This window comes from Canis aureus, chromosome 8, assembly GCF_053574225.1.
Source record: "Canis aureus isolate CA01 chromosome 8, VMU_Caureus_v.1.0, whole genome shotgun sequence".
Classification (NCBI taxonomy): Eukaryota; Metazoa; Chordata; class Mammalia; order Carnivora; family Canidae; genus Canis; species Canis aureus.
Genome location: NC_135618.1, coordinates 22773863 through 22790240, shown reverse-complemented (window position 1 = coordinate 22790240; position 16378 = coordinate 22773863). Strand labels below are relative to the sequence as shown.

General features: G+C 39.5%; 1 protein-coding gene across 3 annotated transcripts in view; it reads right to left on the bottom strand.

Moving 5' to 3' along the window:
- ABCD3 (ATP binding cassette subfamily D member 3) overlaps positions 1-15107 on the bottom strand; it is a 76921-nt gene extending 61814 nt beyond the window's left edge. For 2 of the 3 annotated variants that reach the window (XR_013384415.1, XM_077905496.1), the window contains exon 1: positions 14921-15107. Coding sequence is in view for 2 of the 3 variants with exons in the window: in XM_077905496.1 (XP_077761622.1) it covers positions 14921-15030 (110 nt within the window). In the remaining variant the exon portion in view is untranslated. The remainder of the gene's footprint in view (positions 1-14920) is intronic. The other variant, XM_077905497.1, reaches the window with a different exon arrangement.
- Between the last annotated feature and the right edge of the window lie 1271 nt (positions 15108-16378).

Sequence of the window (16378 nt, the reverse complement as noted above, 5' to 3'; positions counted from 1 at the left end):
AGTTAAATTTGGGGACAGGCCAAAGTTATACAAAGATTGTCAACTGTGCAGGGGTTCACCCCTAATCCCTACATTGTTCAAGGTTCAACTGAACATGGAAATGAGTGGAGAAGAGCACAGAGTTTAAGAACTGTGTAAAGATGGAGGAGATATAAGAAACGATCAGCTCCAAACTGATGCCATGAAAGGCAAAGACCACTTTCCTCAAGTTTCACAATTTACAGCCTGAGCTGCTAGAGGACAGGGATTCTGTTAACTACAAAAGAATAACAACAGTAAAAGCATTCAGGGAAATAATAATTAGACTCATAGTAAACATGTTCAATTTCAAGTCCCAGTGATAACTATATGGAATTTTTAAAAGTTGAGATGTTTAAAAGTTGAGATTTGAAGTACAAGAGTGGAGATGCTGATTTGAAAGGCATTAACAAGACACTGACGTGGACATACAAGGATAGAACTCCTTCGGGAAACAAAAACATGAAATCTGAAATGTGAGTCTTCCATCTGTCTATTAAAACGCTGTACTAAAAATTTTAGAATGTGCTCTTAAGGAACTTGGTTTAGGGATCCCTGGGTGGTGCAGCGGTTTAGCGCCTGCCTTTGGTCCAGGGCGTGATCCTAGAGATCCGGGATCGAATCCCACGCCGGGCTCCCGGTGCATGGAGCCTGCTTCTCCCTCTGCCTGTGTCTCTGCCTCTCTCTCTCTCTCTCTCACTGTGTGCCTATCATAAATAAATCTTAAAAAAAAAAAAAAAAATTAAAAAGAAAAAAAAAGGAACTTGATTTAAGTTGTTCCCTGAATATTGCTCCCAGGCACTGTAAGAAGCAAACTTGCCTCTTAAAAGGAAAGTATGTTTACTATAAGCCTCAAAATTATTCCTAGAACTTTAAATAAAATGTCTAGACCGTAATCAAAAATAACCAAGCACAGAGCAAACCAGACTCCATAAACAGGAACCAGTAGAAATTAAGACAGAAGGAAACCCAAGAAGATTTCAGATGTTTGAATTTCCAAACACATCCTATTAGAAAATGCAGACCATATTTAAAGATATAAATACACAAAATAAAGTTATCTACCAAAACAAGGAAATTATTAAAAAAAAAAAAAAAAAAAAGGAGAGCGAGATAGACATAAGAGAAGCCAACAGAATTGGAGGGGAGGGGGCAGAGGGAGAGACACAATCTTAATCAGGCTCCATGCCCAGCACAGAGCTCTGTCTCACAACCCTGAGATCATGACCCGAGCCGAAATCAAGAGTTCATGCTTAACCAACTGAGCTAACCAGGCACCCCAGAGCCAAATAGAATTTTAAAGAATTAAAAATACAAAAAGTGAAATGTAATACTTAATAATTTTAGTAGGTTTCACAGAGGCAGATACAATTAACAATTTAGGAGCTAAATGAGAATTTGCTAACCAGAGTGTAACAAAAAGTAAGCAAAAAGATGAATAACAAAAAAGAGATACAGTGCTCACTTCAGCAGCAATGTACTATAAAATTGGAATGATACAGAGAAGATCAACATGCCCCCCCATGAAACACAAATCTGTGAAGTGCTTTTAAAAAAAAAAAAAAAAAAAAAGTAAAAAGTGCTTACAATAAAAGTATCTCAACTGGTGTCCAGAAAGAATAAAAAAAGAAAACAAGGCAATCCACAAAGTCAAAAAGGCCCAGTGAATCCTAAGCAGGATAGATTAAAATATCCATGCATCACCAAATCATAGTGAGCACCAGAAAATCAAAGATAAAGATAAATCCTTAAAACCAGGTAGAGGAGGGAAAAAAAAGACCCATTACTTTCAAAGGGGTAACAGTTATAAATAGCTGACTTCTCATTAGTAGTATTGGAAACCAGAACATGGTAGAATCAAACATTCAATGGACAGAAAGAAAATCCCTACCAATCAAGAATTAAATGTGCAGGGGAAAAAACCACTTTCATGAATGAAGGCAAATAAAGACATTATCTGACAAAATGGAAAAAGTTCATAATTAGTAGATTTGTACAAAGGTCATATTGGTGGTGGCAAGGATGGTGATTTCAGTAGGAAGATGTAGGTTGCAAAAACAAATGAAGAGCAATGAAAGTAGTAACTATATACTTAACTCTGAATATTACATAAAACAATAATGCACTAAATGTCTTTTAGTACTTAAATAAAAACTCTCACCACAACAAATGCATATAAATCAGGAGGAAAGTAAGTGGAGCTATCACTCTAAAGTCATCTTACTGCTTAGGAGGAGGATGAAGTATTACTGATTAATGTTTAGGCTTCAAATTTTTAACATGTTAAAATTTCTAGGGTAATTAATTAAAGTAGAGTAAAAAAATAGTAACTTCCAAACTACTAGAAGGAGTAAAAATAAAATAATGAAAAAAGAATAACTACAAAGCAATTATGCTATTAATCAACAACAAAAAGAGGGGCACCTGAGTGGTTCAATGGTTGAGTGTCTGTCTTTGGCTCAGATCATGATTCCCAGGTCCTAGGATCCAGTCGTGCATCAGGCTCCCCACAGGGAGCCTGCTTCTCCCTCTGCCTGTGTCTCTGCCTCTCTGTGTGTCTCTCATGAATAAATAAAATCTTAAAAAAAAAAATACAAGAAAAATCCCCAAATGTTTGGAAATTGTGGTAAATTAAATATAAGACAAATTCTTTCTGTTCCTCCTAAAAAGGAGGAATCTATTTTCCCATCCTTGAATCTGGGCCAAGCTTCTGACTTGCTCTAACCAACAGAATGTGGCAGAAACCTTTTTGCTTTTATTTTTGCCTCTTGGAATGCTGAGACTACCATATGAGGAAACTGATTATAGCCTACTAGATGATAAAAAGTCACTCAGATGAGAACCAAAGCAGCCCAACCAACAGCTAGCACCATCAGCCACATATGAATGAAGCTGTCTTGAACCTTCCCACGTGTAGTCAATCCTCTAGTTGAATGCAGCCTCAGGCAAACCCAAAACAAAACCAGCAGAGGAACTGCCCAGCCACGCACAGAATTGAGGGGAAAAAGAATTATTTTAAGTTATTAAGTTTTGGGGTGGTTATGCAACAATAGATAACTGATACATACAAAGAGAGAAACTGTGAAGTCATAAGTCAACGAAATAAAAATAATTTGAAATGTATGATACACACATCAAATGATATGTTTACAAAATGGTAATAGTTTATATATCAAAAAAACCTGAAAAAGAAAAAAAAAAAAAACCTGTGTGCTGTAACTAAAGCAGTGCTTAGAGAAATTTATAACCTCAAATGAATACTTTAGAACAGAAAGGCTGGAAATTTATATCGCTCTCAGAACACTAGAAAAATAAAATTAATTGAGGAAAGCATAAAGAAGAAAAGGATAGAGGAAAGCAAAAAAAAAAAAAAAAGGAAATAACACACTATATAGAAGTAAACCAAAATTGAAAGCTGGATTTTTTTAAAAATTCATACATTTTTACAGACATATAGCAAGACTGATCCGAAAAAAAAAGAAAAAAAGGCAATCATACATTAATCTATAGATTAGAAGCAATACTCATCAAGATCTCAACATGCTGATCCTAAGAGTTATATAGAGAGTAGCTGGAAGAGTTGGTAACCAAAGCACATTTTTTTTTTTTTTTAATTTATCCATTCATGAAAGACACAGAGAGACAGAGGCAGAGGCAGAGTTGGAGAAGCAAGCTCCACGCAGGAAACCCGATGTGGGACTCGATCCCCGGACTCCAGGATCACAACCTGGGCCAAAGGCAGACGCTAAACTGCTGAGCCATCCAAGGATCCCCTTATATTTTAAGATCCACTGCATTCATAAAATAGGGTTCCTCCAAGCCTCTATAAAATAGAGAGCATTAAATAGTTATTTACTTGTAGTAAATCAACAGGTTCATAATGATACTTAAGACTCATTGGTTATCTTCAGAGAATAAGAGGGAACTAATGAATTATTTTAAAATTGGTAAAGTAAAAAGCAATTATCTATCCTTTCCTAATTGAACTGTACCACTGGGTAATAACCAAATAGTAGATGAAGAAGTTTATTTTTATTGAAAGCCTTCCACCTTATAAATGATGAATAAGAGAATTCAAATATCACCATTTTGCAAGCCCCAATAAAAACTCACTGATGTATGTCTCAAGCAACAGTGACTGCTAAAAATCATAAAAAAAAGAAGCAACCAGATACTACATACATCTTCATGGAGAGTACACAACATCAACACCTAGGAAGTGTTCTTACCCAAAATAAAATCTAAACTTTGATCAAGCTTTTAGATCCAACTCCTAATTTACAGGAAATACAGAGAATGAAGAAAAAGTATGCAATCAGCCAAACCCAGATGGCAAAATCTGTCTGGGTCAAAATACTTGATTGCTTCAACAAATGATAAAGGGAAGACAAATAGCAGCAGGACATGCAGATTAAGAGAAACAAACAAGAAAACACATAACTAAATTTTAGTGCTCAGGAATGCACATTTGGGCAACAAAATGAGAAACAGATGTATAGATGCAATTACTATAGAAGTCAGGATAGCAATTATAGCAAAGGAGAGGAATGGGCTCTGACTGGAAAGGGGCATGTGGAAGGCTTGTGGGGTGGCCAGCAAATATTTCTTTCTTGACCTGCATAGTAGTTTTAAAGGGTGTTTATTTTAAAAATTTAAAAAGTCATTAGGTTATATATGTTTTTATGCAGTTTTCTTCATTTGTGGCATAATATATAATAAAGAGATATTAAAAATCCTAGACTCTTTCACTATGACTCTAACATTTTAATTATCAACATATTCCCATAAAATTTTAACAATTAACTTTGCATTTAACATAAGACTTTCTTAACCCCTGAATGATTAACTGTTTTTTTGAATCTAAGTTGATCTGAAGGATTTGGTAAAAATGCTTTATTCTTTTACCTTCCACATAGCTAATTCAAACTTAAAAACTCTCATAACCACGTACCATTATTACCCTTCTGATTCCTCACTGGTAAAATGAAGACAATAAAACAACTATCCCAAAAGACTATTTGTGAGGAATAAATACTTAGAACAATGCTTAAAATATGTTAAGTGCTCAATAAATAATTAGTAAGACTTCCAGCTTCATGTCTTTGGAGTCCCTTCTCAAAACCTAAATCCATTAACTCTACGCCTTTACTCATGTTGTTTTCCCCACCTAAAATACCTCCTACCTCTTAGTGAAACACTACAAATCTTAAAGTCAGGCTCAAATGTGAAGCCTCCCCAGGTAACAAAAGATACCAAATTAGCCAAATATGCTTTGATAAGCTTTATTTTCAATTTTGTACTTTATTAATTGCATTCATTCAGGACCGCTAATTTAGCAAAAGGATTACAAAAGCATGTTTTAAAAAAAAAAAAAAAAACCTTTTTAAGCACACTCAAGGTTTCAAGCCCTCTTAGTATGTACAATAGTTCCCACTGAAGAGCATAACCATCAGCTACCCAAAGTACTTTACCCTTACGTTTATAGAAAGCTGTATCATTGATAGAGTTGCTTAAAACAAAAGTGATTTCTTCATAAAAAGAATATCATGATGAGAGCCATGTCCTTAAGCAAGAGTCTGATGAATTATTTTTTGTAGAAATAACTAAAAATGCCATTCTTAAACTACTCTGACATTCCATACAAATCACTGTATGGAAATAACAGAGAAATAAAATACCCATTTTTATAAAATTTTATTTGGCATATATTAGTATAACGAAAACTGTAAAGAGCCTATTTTTCTTCTTAACTACAGTTTGTATTTTATTGTAATAGATTAGAAGGTGATGATATTCATCAGGTCATGGATGAGACTGATGTTGATCCTGGGAAAAAATTAAAATTTATTTATCCAAATGGACAATATGGCATCAGTACTTAGAAGAAGTAGTTAATTCTAGAAATAAGCACAACTTCACCAAAAAGTCATGCTGGACCAAATTCATTCTCTTCTCTGAAGGGATCATAAAAATTCTGTAAACTTAGTTTATTATACTACAAAAAGCATTTGACAATGAACCAAATCAGGAGTTCTCCACCTTTTCCATATAAATGAAATTGATACCATATACTGCTCTAGGGTTTCATCTTCAGTGTTCCATGACCAGAAAAGAAAGACCCTTCCCCATCAGCTCCAGCAGAAACATCTCAAAGGAAGACTTTTGCTGGCCCAATATGGATTTGATGCCTAGGCGTACAGTCAGAGCGTAGGGTCGTTACCAGAAGGAAAAGTGTGAAAACATGTTAAGTTGAAGATAAGAACCAATACAACACCCAAATAATAGAAAGGTTCCAGAAGTATAAATACACTGTTCTATACTTGGCTGTCCAACAACTTAAATTTACTGTGAAAATACAGAAAAGGAATACTAATTCAATTTGCAGAATCAAAAAGAATTTTAGAGGAAGTAATACATCCAAAAGGTAAGTGTAAATATCTGCACCAGGTTTAATTAATATATATATATATATATATATATATATATATATATGAAACACAAGTTGAGAAGGGCACATGAAGGGAAAACAATTGTGTAAGCTTATTACCAGTGAAGAGTATTGATTGTCGCAAAAATATTAAATGTAACCTCACCTACTTTAACAAAAGCTAGGATCTACAAAGCAAGTAATACGTCATTCCACTCTGTGCCAGTCAGACCACACTTAGAAAATACTTATTTTCTACTAAAAAATATTTATGTAGAAAAATTACAGAAGCAATCTAGATGCCCAAAATAAATTATGATATAGTCATACAAAGGAGTATTTATGTATTTCTTTAAAAGTATAGTTATGAAGTTCATGTAAAAATACATGGAAAATGTCTATGCATTAAGAGAAAATAGCAAAACATGTACATTATAATTATGTACATGCATGCATATCAATGAGAAATAAGAGGTAGCAAAAGTAAAATAATATGTATGTTATAGTGATGACATTATGGATAACTTAATTTTTTAATTGTCTTTAATGTTTCCACTGTAAACTGTGAAAAGGTCACAAAACAATAATATCATTTTTATAAATTTCTAAGACTTGTTTAACCATACATATAAAAGGGAGCCAGCTCTTAAACAGCTCATAATATTCTTAAAGAGATATAAACATTTGCAGCAAGAAAATTTTGTTGTTTAAAATAACAGTAACTACAGCCCTAAGAAATGAGCATCTCAGAGTCAGTCAGTCAACAAACTTTCTTTGAGAGCCAACTATGTGCCAGCCACACTTTCTAGCCACTGGGGCTATAACAATGAACAAAACAGACAAAAATTCCTGCCCTCATAGAACTTACATCCTAGCAGCAGAGATATACATTAAACAAGATAAATATGTAAAATAAATACTGCATTTGATAGTGATTAAGGAAAAGCTAGGGAAGTGGTCAGTGTGTGTGTGAAGAATGCTTTTTAAAACTGAATGACAGTGGTTTAGCACCACCTTCAGCCCAGGGCGCGATCCTGGAGATCTGGGATCAAGTCCCACGTCAGGCTCCCTGCATGGAGCCTGCTTCTCCCTCTGCCTGTGTCTCTGCCTGTGTCTCTGCCTCTCTCTCTCTCTCTTTCTCTCTGTGTCTCTCATGAATGAATGAATGAATGAATGAATGAATGAATGAATGAATAAATAAATAAATAAATAAAATCTTTAAAATAATAAAATAAAATAAAACTGAGTGACAATGGAAGGTCTCCCTGAGAAGAAATCCGAAAAAAGATGGAAAAGGGGAGGGAGTTAGCAGTGTGGATATGTGGGGAAAGAAGTGCAAAATGCCTTGAAAAAGAATCTCTGGCCAATGATGGTATTGTTCTAAAAACATAGAAGTATAATTAATTAAACAGTCTGTACCCAGTCCCTGCCCAGCAGACCACAGACAGCTAGCTACACAGTTCCAAGAACACTGCTTCTGGACCTGACCTGCATCAGTTGTTGTCAGTACACAGATGCTTTTCCTGGCAAATTCTTTGAGGCCTTTTGCTTAAGCAATCTCTTTTTATTCTGAGGATCCAAATGGAGCCTATAACATCCACTCATGGTCCATCCCAAGGGTCTCCTGCAGCTCTTGCCCCTCACCTGACGCATACTTACACTTTGCAGAACATTTAGTGGGCCTGTGAAACTGAGCAAAGGGAAGCCAGACCCTCCTAGAGCTTAAGCTGAAAGGAGATCTCAGGAAGGAAAGATGAATTTCAAGTATGCGGAAAGCTGTAAAGAAGTTGGGGGGGGGGGGGTGCGCAGGGAGGCAAGGAGTAAAAGCTAGACATATGAGAACAATTCAAGAGGTACATAAAAGATCTAGCAACAGGCCATGGGGCTGAGGTTCAGGGAAAAATAGTCAACAAACTGCCAACAGTGGAAATGTCAAAGGAACTTATAAATAAATGAGTGTCTCCATTTTAAGCTGTTCACTATGCTAAGTATAATCCCTGCCATCAATCCCAAATTTTCAATGAAACTCGACAATTACGTGCTTTGTGGCTGATGCTTTATAGGAATCAAGGCAGATAATAAAAAGGCAAGATAGAAGTAGGATCTAAAATAGAGCAAAAGCTTTTGCATAGTGAAGGAAACTATCAAGAGAACAAAAAGGCAACCTACTGAATGGGAGAAGGTATTTGCAAATGATATGTCTAATAAAAGGCCAATAGTCAAGATATACAAAAAACTTATATAACAACACCAAGAAACCCCACAAATACTCCAATTAAAAATGGGCAGAGTACCTGAATAGACATTTTTCCAAAGAAGATGTACAGTCAGCCAACAGACAAATGAAAAGATGAACATCACTAATTATCATGGAAGTGCAAATAAAAACCACAGTGAGATATCTTACACCTGTCAGAATGGCTAGTATCAAAAAGACAAGAAGTAACAAGCGTTGGCAAGGATGTAGAGAAAAGGGAACCCTCATGCACTGTTGGTAGGAATGTAAATTGGTGCAGCCACTGTGGAAAACAATATAGAGGTTCCTCAAAAAATTAAAGATAAAAATACCATATGATCCAGTAATTTCACTATTGTTTACCCCCCCAAAAAACCAATAATTCAAAAAGATATATGCACCCCTATGTTTATTACAGCATTATTTACAATAGCCAAGATATAGACACAATCCAAGCATCCACTGATAGATAAATGGATAAAGATGTGGTGTCTATACATATACAATGGAGTATCATTCAGCCGTAAAAGTGGAGATCTTGCCACTTGAGATAACATGAACAGACCCAAACAACAGAATGCTAAGTGAAATAAATCAGAGAAAGACAAATACCATATGATTTCATTTATCTGTGGAATCCAAAAAAAAAAAAAAAAGGCCAACAAATAAACAAAAAGCAGAAACAGACTGATACATACAGAGAACTGATGGTAGCCAGAAGGGTAGGGGGTAGGGAATGGGCAAAATGGATGAAAGGGAGTGGAAAGCACAGGCTTCCAGTTATGGAATGAATAAGTCACAGGGATAAAAGGTACAGACAGCATAAGGAATATAGTCAATGGTACTATAATAACATTTGTATGGTGGCAGATGGTAACTACTTGTGATGAGCATAACATAGAATCACTATGTTGTACACCTGCAACTAATGTAACACTGTATGTCAACAATACTTCAATTAAAAAAAAAAATATATATATATATATACACATGTATACCAGCAGCCCCTGCCTGGCTCAGTTGGCAGAGACTGATGTCCAGGTTGTGAGTTCAAGCCCCACACATACTAGATGTAGAGAATACTTACAAATAAAATTTTTTTTAAAAATTTTACTTAAAAAAAAAATATATATATAGAAAATTTTAAAATAAATAAAACAGAGCAGAGGCAAAAATGTTAAATAAGGTGTAACTAAGAAAAACACAAGCTCCTTGAAACTCCTCAGAAATATCTGGGGGAGATAACTGTGTTCCCACTATCTACAGAGTGGCCTTTGAAAAGAATAAAGTAAATGATCACTCCATCAGCTGGGGGACTTGGCTACACCTGATAGCTGACAACTAGATTACACCAAGTCAAGCAATCAACAGATAAAACAAGAAAGGTACCTAAGGTTTTGACAACTGTGAAGCTGACAATGTCAAATCTCAATGTCCCCTCAGCCTGTTGATCTTCTGCCCAACCCCTAATAAAATGGTTTGATCAGACAACAACAACAACAAAAGTACCTAAATTTATGCTTCAGAAAGTTAAAAAGGATCATTATGTAGATCATCCCGAGTTACTAAATGATACTTCATGGAAGAATGACTCTCAAACCTACTCCTTAAAGGGTAAGAGCTAAAGAATAGAACATATAGGAAGAGAGATTCCAAGTTTGGTTAATATGAATAAAGCTCCAAAGCCTGGAATGAATGTGGCCTGTTCAGAGAACTGTACAAAACTGGTCTATCTGGAACAGTGTACTCACTGGCAGGCAAAGGCATATAAGATTAGCCAGGCATGGTGAGATCAGGTGAAGGAAGGCTCTGAAATCCAGGGTGAGAAATCTGAACTTGACAAGCATTCATGAGAAGGGAAAGAAACTGCTTTGTTCCGTTTTTGGTTTTTTGTGTTTAGTTTAAGACCATAAAATAAAAAAAAATAAAAAAAATAAAAAATAAGACCATAAAATACTATGGCAGTGCAGATTTTGCCTGCCCTCTAAAACTGGCCCATGATTTCCTACTACCTTGCCCATGTTACATATTCTCAGATATACACCTCTCACTATTACCTAATGCCTCTACTCATGTTTGTACTGTTCCTACATCTCCCAACTGTGTGTCAATTACCCTTAAAAGTTCTTCAACTTAAAAAAAAGTTTTTAACTTCTACATAATTTGTCCACTCCATACAATACTTAGTATCTACCCTGCAACATAGGAAATTAAACATGCCACAGGCTAACTTCTACATAATTTGTCCACTCCATACAATACTTAGTATCTACCCTGCAAATTAGGAAATTAAACATGCCGCAGGCAGTACATGCCCCAAGAAACTATGATGTAAACAGAAGCCAAGAAAATAAACTAGCACAATACAGAGTGTGCTAACTGGTAGAGGAGAGAAATGCTTACAGTTATCATAAGCGCAAAGGACAAGAGTTTGGAAATCAGGAAAAGATAGAAACACCTAAGAGAAAGTATTAACTGGATTGAGGGCTGTTTTTTTTTTTTTAAGATTTTATTTATTTATTCATGAGAGACACAGAGAGAGAGGCCGAGACACAGGCAGAGAGAGAAACAGGCTCCCTGCGGGGAGCCTGATGCAGGACGTGATCTGGGATCACCACCTGAGCCAAAGGCAGACCCTCAACCACTGAGCCACCCAAGCACCTCTGGACTGAATGTTGAAAGAAAATAAACACCAAAAGGTGGGGAGAAGTGGTAGGGATAACAGTGATTACAATCAAGACTGCAAAGGCTGAGCAAAGCATGTCATACTCAGAGACTTACTCCATATGGCTGGATGAGTATGAGAAGAAGTAGTAAAGGACCAGATCAGGAACATGATTTTCTAGTGCTAACAATTTTGTATCTTAGAATAATCAAAAGACTTTTATGAAGGAATAACAAGTTCACATTTCTGCTTCTTACAGAGTGCTCTGGTGGCAGTGGAAGATGGATTGAAGGATATCAAAAAGCTTCCTCCTACCACAAAATGCAACAAAAATCTAATAAAGGCTGATACTAATATTCAACTTATCTGCAGTTATCCACTCCTACCCCTTTTCTAGGCCTTTTCATAAAGCCTTCCCCAACTCTTCCCCAACGCATTAATCTCAGAACTTCTAAGGCATGTCTGTCTGTACACTGCATTCTGTCACCACCTTACATTTTAACTAATTTGCATTTAAACTTCTCTTCCCTAACAAGAAAACAAGATCCCTATGAAAAGATGCCATATATTTTTTGAATGTACATGTAAAACATACACACACACATACACCCCTCCATCCCATAGCACCAGGGCGGTAATACAACATCTTGAAATAGGTACTTCCTTTGAGCTGAATACATGATCTCCTTTATCTATGAGTACAGATTCCACTACTCCCCATAAATAACAAATAAAATGTATGATTAAGGAAAATCAAGGTGAAAAAAGTTAGTATACAGTAGTGGGGAATGAACACACTTCCTTTTCCAAGAAGATGAAAATGTTCTCATTTATGGTAGGGGTGTGTTACACTGTTGTACTGCATTTACTTAAAAAATGTGTAATCAAGATTTTTGTTTAATATATATAAATTTACCTAAAAATCTGTAAAAATAAGGGGTGGGAGGGAGCAAGGAGCTATGGAAGAAAGATGAATGGCAGAAAATTGATGGTACTTCCTCAGTAAAGTGCCTAGGTGGTTCATTATTCTGCTTCTTTTGAAAAAACTTCATTAACAAAAAAAAGTAACTCATAAATTGTAATTACTTATTCTCCTAATGTCTGGTATAATGTGACATTTAACTTTTAAAGTGGTTTTACTAGCTCCATTACCTTCTTGATTCTAAGGAAAATCTTCTAAGACATATCTTCTAAGACAAACCTATTGTTAATAGCATAGATGAAAAAAGGCTAAGCAGCCACAGATTCCTTAATTAAGCACCGACAGGAAAATTAATTAGCCTTGTTGGAACCAATACCCAAAAATCCAGTAAAATATAAAGTTAGAATTTTCTAATCTTCTAATCTTCAAACTGTGCTGCCAAAGACAGCATCTGAAAGATACCCAAAAGTTTCTGGAAATACAACACCTACAAAAATAGACTCAACACTATTCTGGATGGTTTTAAGATAATTCAATTATTTTACCTAGGTAATTCAAACTTCATGCTTATCTGCTCTTAATTTGCATTCTCCTCCCACAAGATATATAATGTGGAAAATAAAGACTTTTCTCATTCATGCCAATATTGGTACAAGGTTAACAAACTTTTGTTCAGAGAAATTAACTGTTGCATAACTGAAACCCTCAAAAAGTCCTAAGTTTCTCAAAAAGATTTCTAAAGCATTTTACAATAAAATACAAGTGGAAAAAACACCTAAAATTTAGTAAGACAGTTTCTATTACACTGTTTTGCTATTTCTCAGATGATATTTAAAACTTTTCTGAAAATTATCTACACTCTTATAAATCACTAGCTATCCAAACTGTGACTGGAAGGGACATGAAGAGAGTTTCTGGGACGCTGATAATGTTCTTATCTGAGTGCAGATCTGATTACACGAATAAGTTCTATCTGTAAAAATTCTTCATGCTCTACATTTATGTGTACTTTTCTACATTACATACATATTACACATGTAATACTCTGATAAAACAAAGTAAGCCTTGGCTGTTAGAGCTGTCCTCAAGTCCCCCACCTCATATTAAAACACCTGTTCTACGCACTAAAACATTTCTCTAATAAAAGATCATTCAAAGTTATTTTATAACATTTAACATTTTCCGACATATTCCCAGATAACAAATAACTTCCATTTGCATCTGGGAGCTCAGAAAGTACATAATGGGGGGGAGGGGGGTGTATTTTCCAGAAGAAATCATTTTAAAAGCTACCTGAATAGAAACAGTAGTGAACTGGTACTGTACTGTCTGGACAAAGATGCAAATCATTTTGAACTTGGTTAATAACTGAATTTAAAAAGGAAAAGAAAGACTCCTGCTTCAGATCTTAGTAAGATAAGGAAGACAGGAGGTTAGTAAAAGTTAAACGTTAAGGCTAAACATTAATATTCTCTCGAGGTTGGGGGGGGGGGGGGGAGCGGGGGCGGGGTGGTGTTGAGGTGACTGGGGGACGGGCACTGAGCGGGGCTCTTGGCCGGATGAGCACTGGGGTTACGCTATATGTTGGCAAATCGAACTCCAATAAAATATAATAATAATAATAATAATAATAATAATAATAATAATAATAATAAGATTCTCTCCAGCAGCCTGGGTGGCTCAGCAGTTTAGGCCGCTTTCAGCCCAGGGCGTGACCCCGGGGTCCCAAGATCGAGTCCCACGTCGGGCTCCCGGTGCATGGAGCCTGCTTCTCCCTCTGCCTGTGTCTCTGCCTCACTCTGTGCGTTTCTCATGAATAAATAATAATTTTTTAAAAAAATTTTTAAAGATTCTCTCGAGGAGGAAGAAGTGGAGTACAATCAAAAAGGATCTCGATCCTCAGGTAAATCACAGCCTCACTCTCCACCTGAACAGGCCAGGGGAGGGAACCAATCAGCCTTTCCGCATGAGATGCCAGAGAGTTCAAAGACCGACGAGCAGGGAACGTCGCTTGGGAAAGCAATCGTCCCGGATGCACCCAGGAGGGTTCACACGTACCATCCTCTCGCCTTTCGACAGCGAGTACTCGGGGATCCTGCCAAGGCCCATCCGAGCGACTGAGGCCACCCGGACTCCATCCTGGCGAGCCCAGTCCTCAGCCTCGAGTCACACAAACACGTCCACAGGGCAAACCGACGGTCTCTCGGGGGGGCGGGGGGTGAGAGGGCAAAACTAGAACATCCCCAGAAAGTTGACAGGGGAGGTGGGCTGTGGTGGGGGGCGGGGGGCGGCGACAGCCTCGGGGCAGAGGCGCAGATCTGCGAGCGGGCGCTGGGGCAAGAGGTCAGGCCCGCAGGGTCAGAGGGAGACGGCTTCGGGGGCGCCGGGAACGAGGCCTGGGGGCAAGAGGCGCGGGCTCCCCGCGGGGGCGGGCGAGAGAGACCTCGGCGGGGGCAGAGCGCGGGGCGCCGCGGGGAAACGCGCACGCCCCGGCCTCTGAGCCTGGCAGCAGCCGCCGCCCGCGCCCCGAGCGCCTGACCCCGCCGGGCACGGGGAGCCGTCCGCCCGGCGCCAGGCGAGGAGGCAGAGCGCGCCGGCCGCGGCCGCGCCCGCTCGGGCCCGGGAGGGGAGCGCGGCCAAGGGCCTTCTTACCCGTGCAGGCCGAGGGCGCGGCGCCTCCGGTGCAGCAGGCAGAGCAGCAGGAGCGCGGCCCCGGCCAGCGTGGAGTTTCGCGCCGTCAAGTACTTGCTGAAGGCCGCCATAGAAGCGCCCGAGCGAGCGAGCCGGGAACGGGGCCGCGGCGGCTACGACTGCCCTCAGCGCAGGAAGCGCGGGGGAGACTGGGAGGAGAGGCGCGCGCGGCCGGTGGGCGGGGCCGGCCGCGCAGCCCCGCCCCCCGGCGCGCGCCGCCGCCGCGTCGTCCGCGCGCCGCAGCCCCCCAGCGACCGCCGCCGGGCGGAAGCGCGCGCGGGCGCCGCGGAGGCCGTCTGCGCACGCGCGGACCCCCGCAGGGCCGGGCGGCGGCGGGTCTTCCGTCTCCGCGGCTCGCGGCTGCCCCCGCCTCACCCCTACTCCCACCTGCGCGCGCGCCCGGAGCCGGCCTTTCGCAAGAACTGGAAGAGCCGGCCTACCTGCCCCGGGGGCCCGGGGGGGCCTGCCGCTCCGCCCGCCCCCCCCCCCGGAGGCCCCCTCCCATCCGGGTAGGGCCGTTACCACCCTCTTAAAGGAGCGCAGGGACAGGGCAGCAAACGGCCCCATCCCGGAGCCCGCACGCAGAGCCGAAGGCGCAGGGACCGTGTGGACGGAAGCATCCGTCGGGTCCGCCGAAGAGGTGCAGGGAGACGCGGGAAGAATGGCCTTGCAAGTCCAAGACCTTTCTCCAAGCCAGGGTTCTTCTAGACTATGGCTTATAATCTCTAGGGGATGGTGGGATGAGATCGGGAGATGGAGACCACCACTTTGTGTTGAGAGAGAGAGAGAGAGAGAAACCGGTTAAGAACAGAAGAAAATGGAAAAAATCTCACAGTGCGTCACGACTAAACGAGTTGTTTCGAGAAGATTTATCTGTGTGTCCAGAGCGGTGATACAGAGTCTATTTCTTTAATGTGGCTCTGATCAAAGTTTGAGAAACATTGTTCTCTTTTGCAAAGGAACATTTACAAGTAACAATCGTGCATTGTGTGGATGCTGGCCTTCCTCCCAGAATCAGAAGGGCATTACAGATTACAGCATTCTTCTGGCTGGCCCTGTGCTGCAGAAATCGTTATCCCCAGCATTGAGACTGGCATGTGGACAGGAACTTAGTGAATCCTTATCTTCAGCTGAAGAAACTGGAGGAAAGTATCAGTCAGAACATAAGTACATAAAACCTTGCATAATACACATGTTAAAGTAGCCCACGGAACAGTGGTTTCCTAGGTGTTTTCTCAATGTAAACTGGGAGTTGCCTAATACAGATCACGAGAATCACAAGGGGTGTGTGTGTGTGTGTGAGGTGTTCAACTGTCTAATTTTTGCTAAAGTGAAGCTGTTACTAGATTCTCCATCTGCCAGGTGAACCTTTTCATTACCTCATTCAACAGTTAGGCAATTTGGTGTGCACGGAGGATA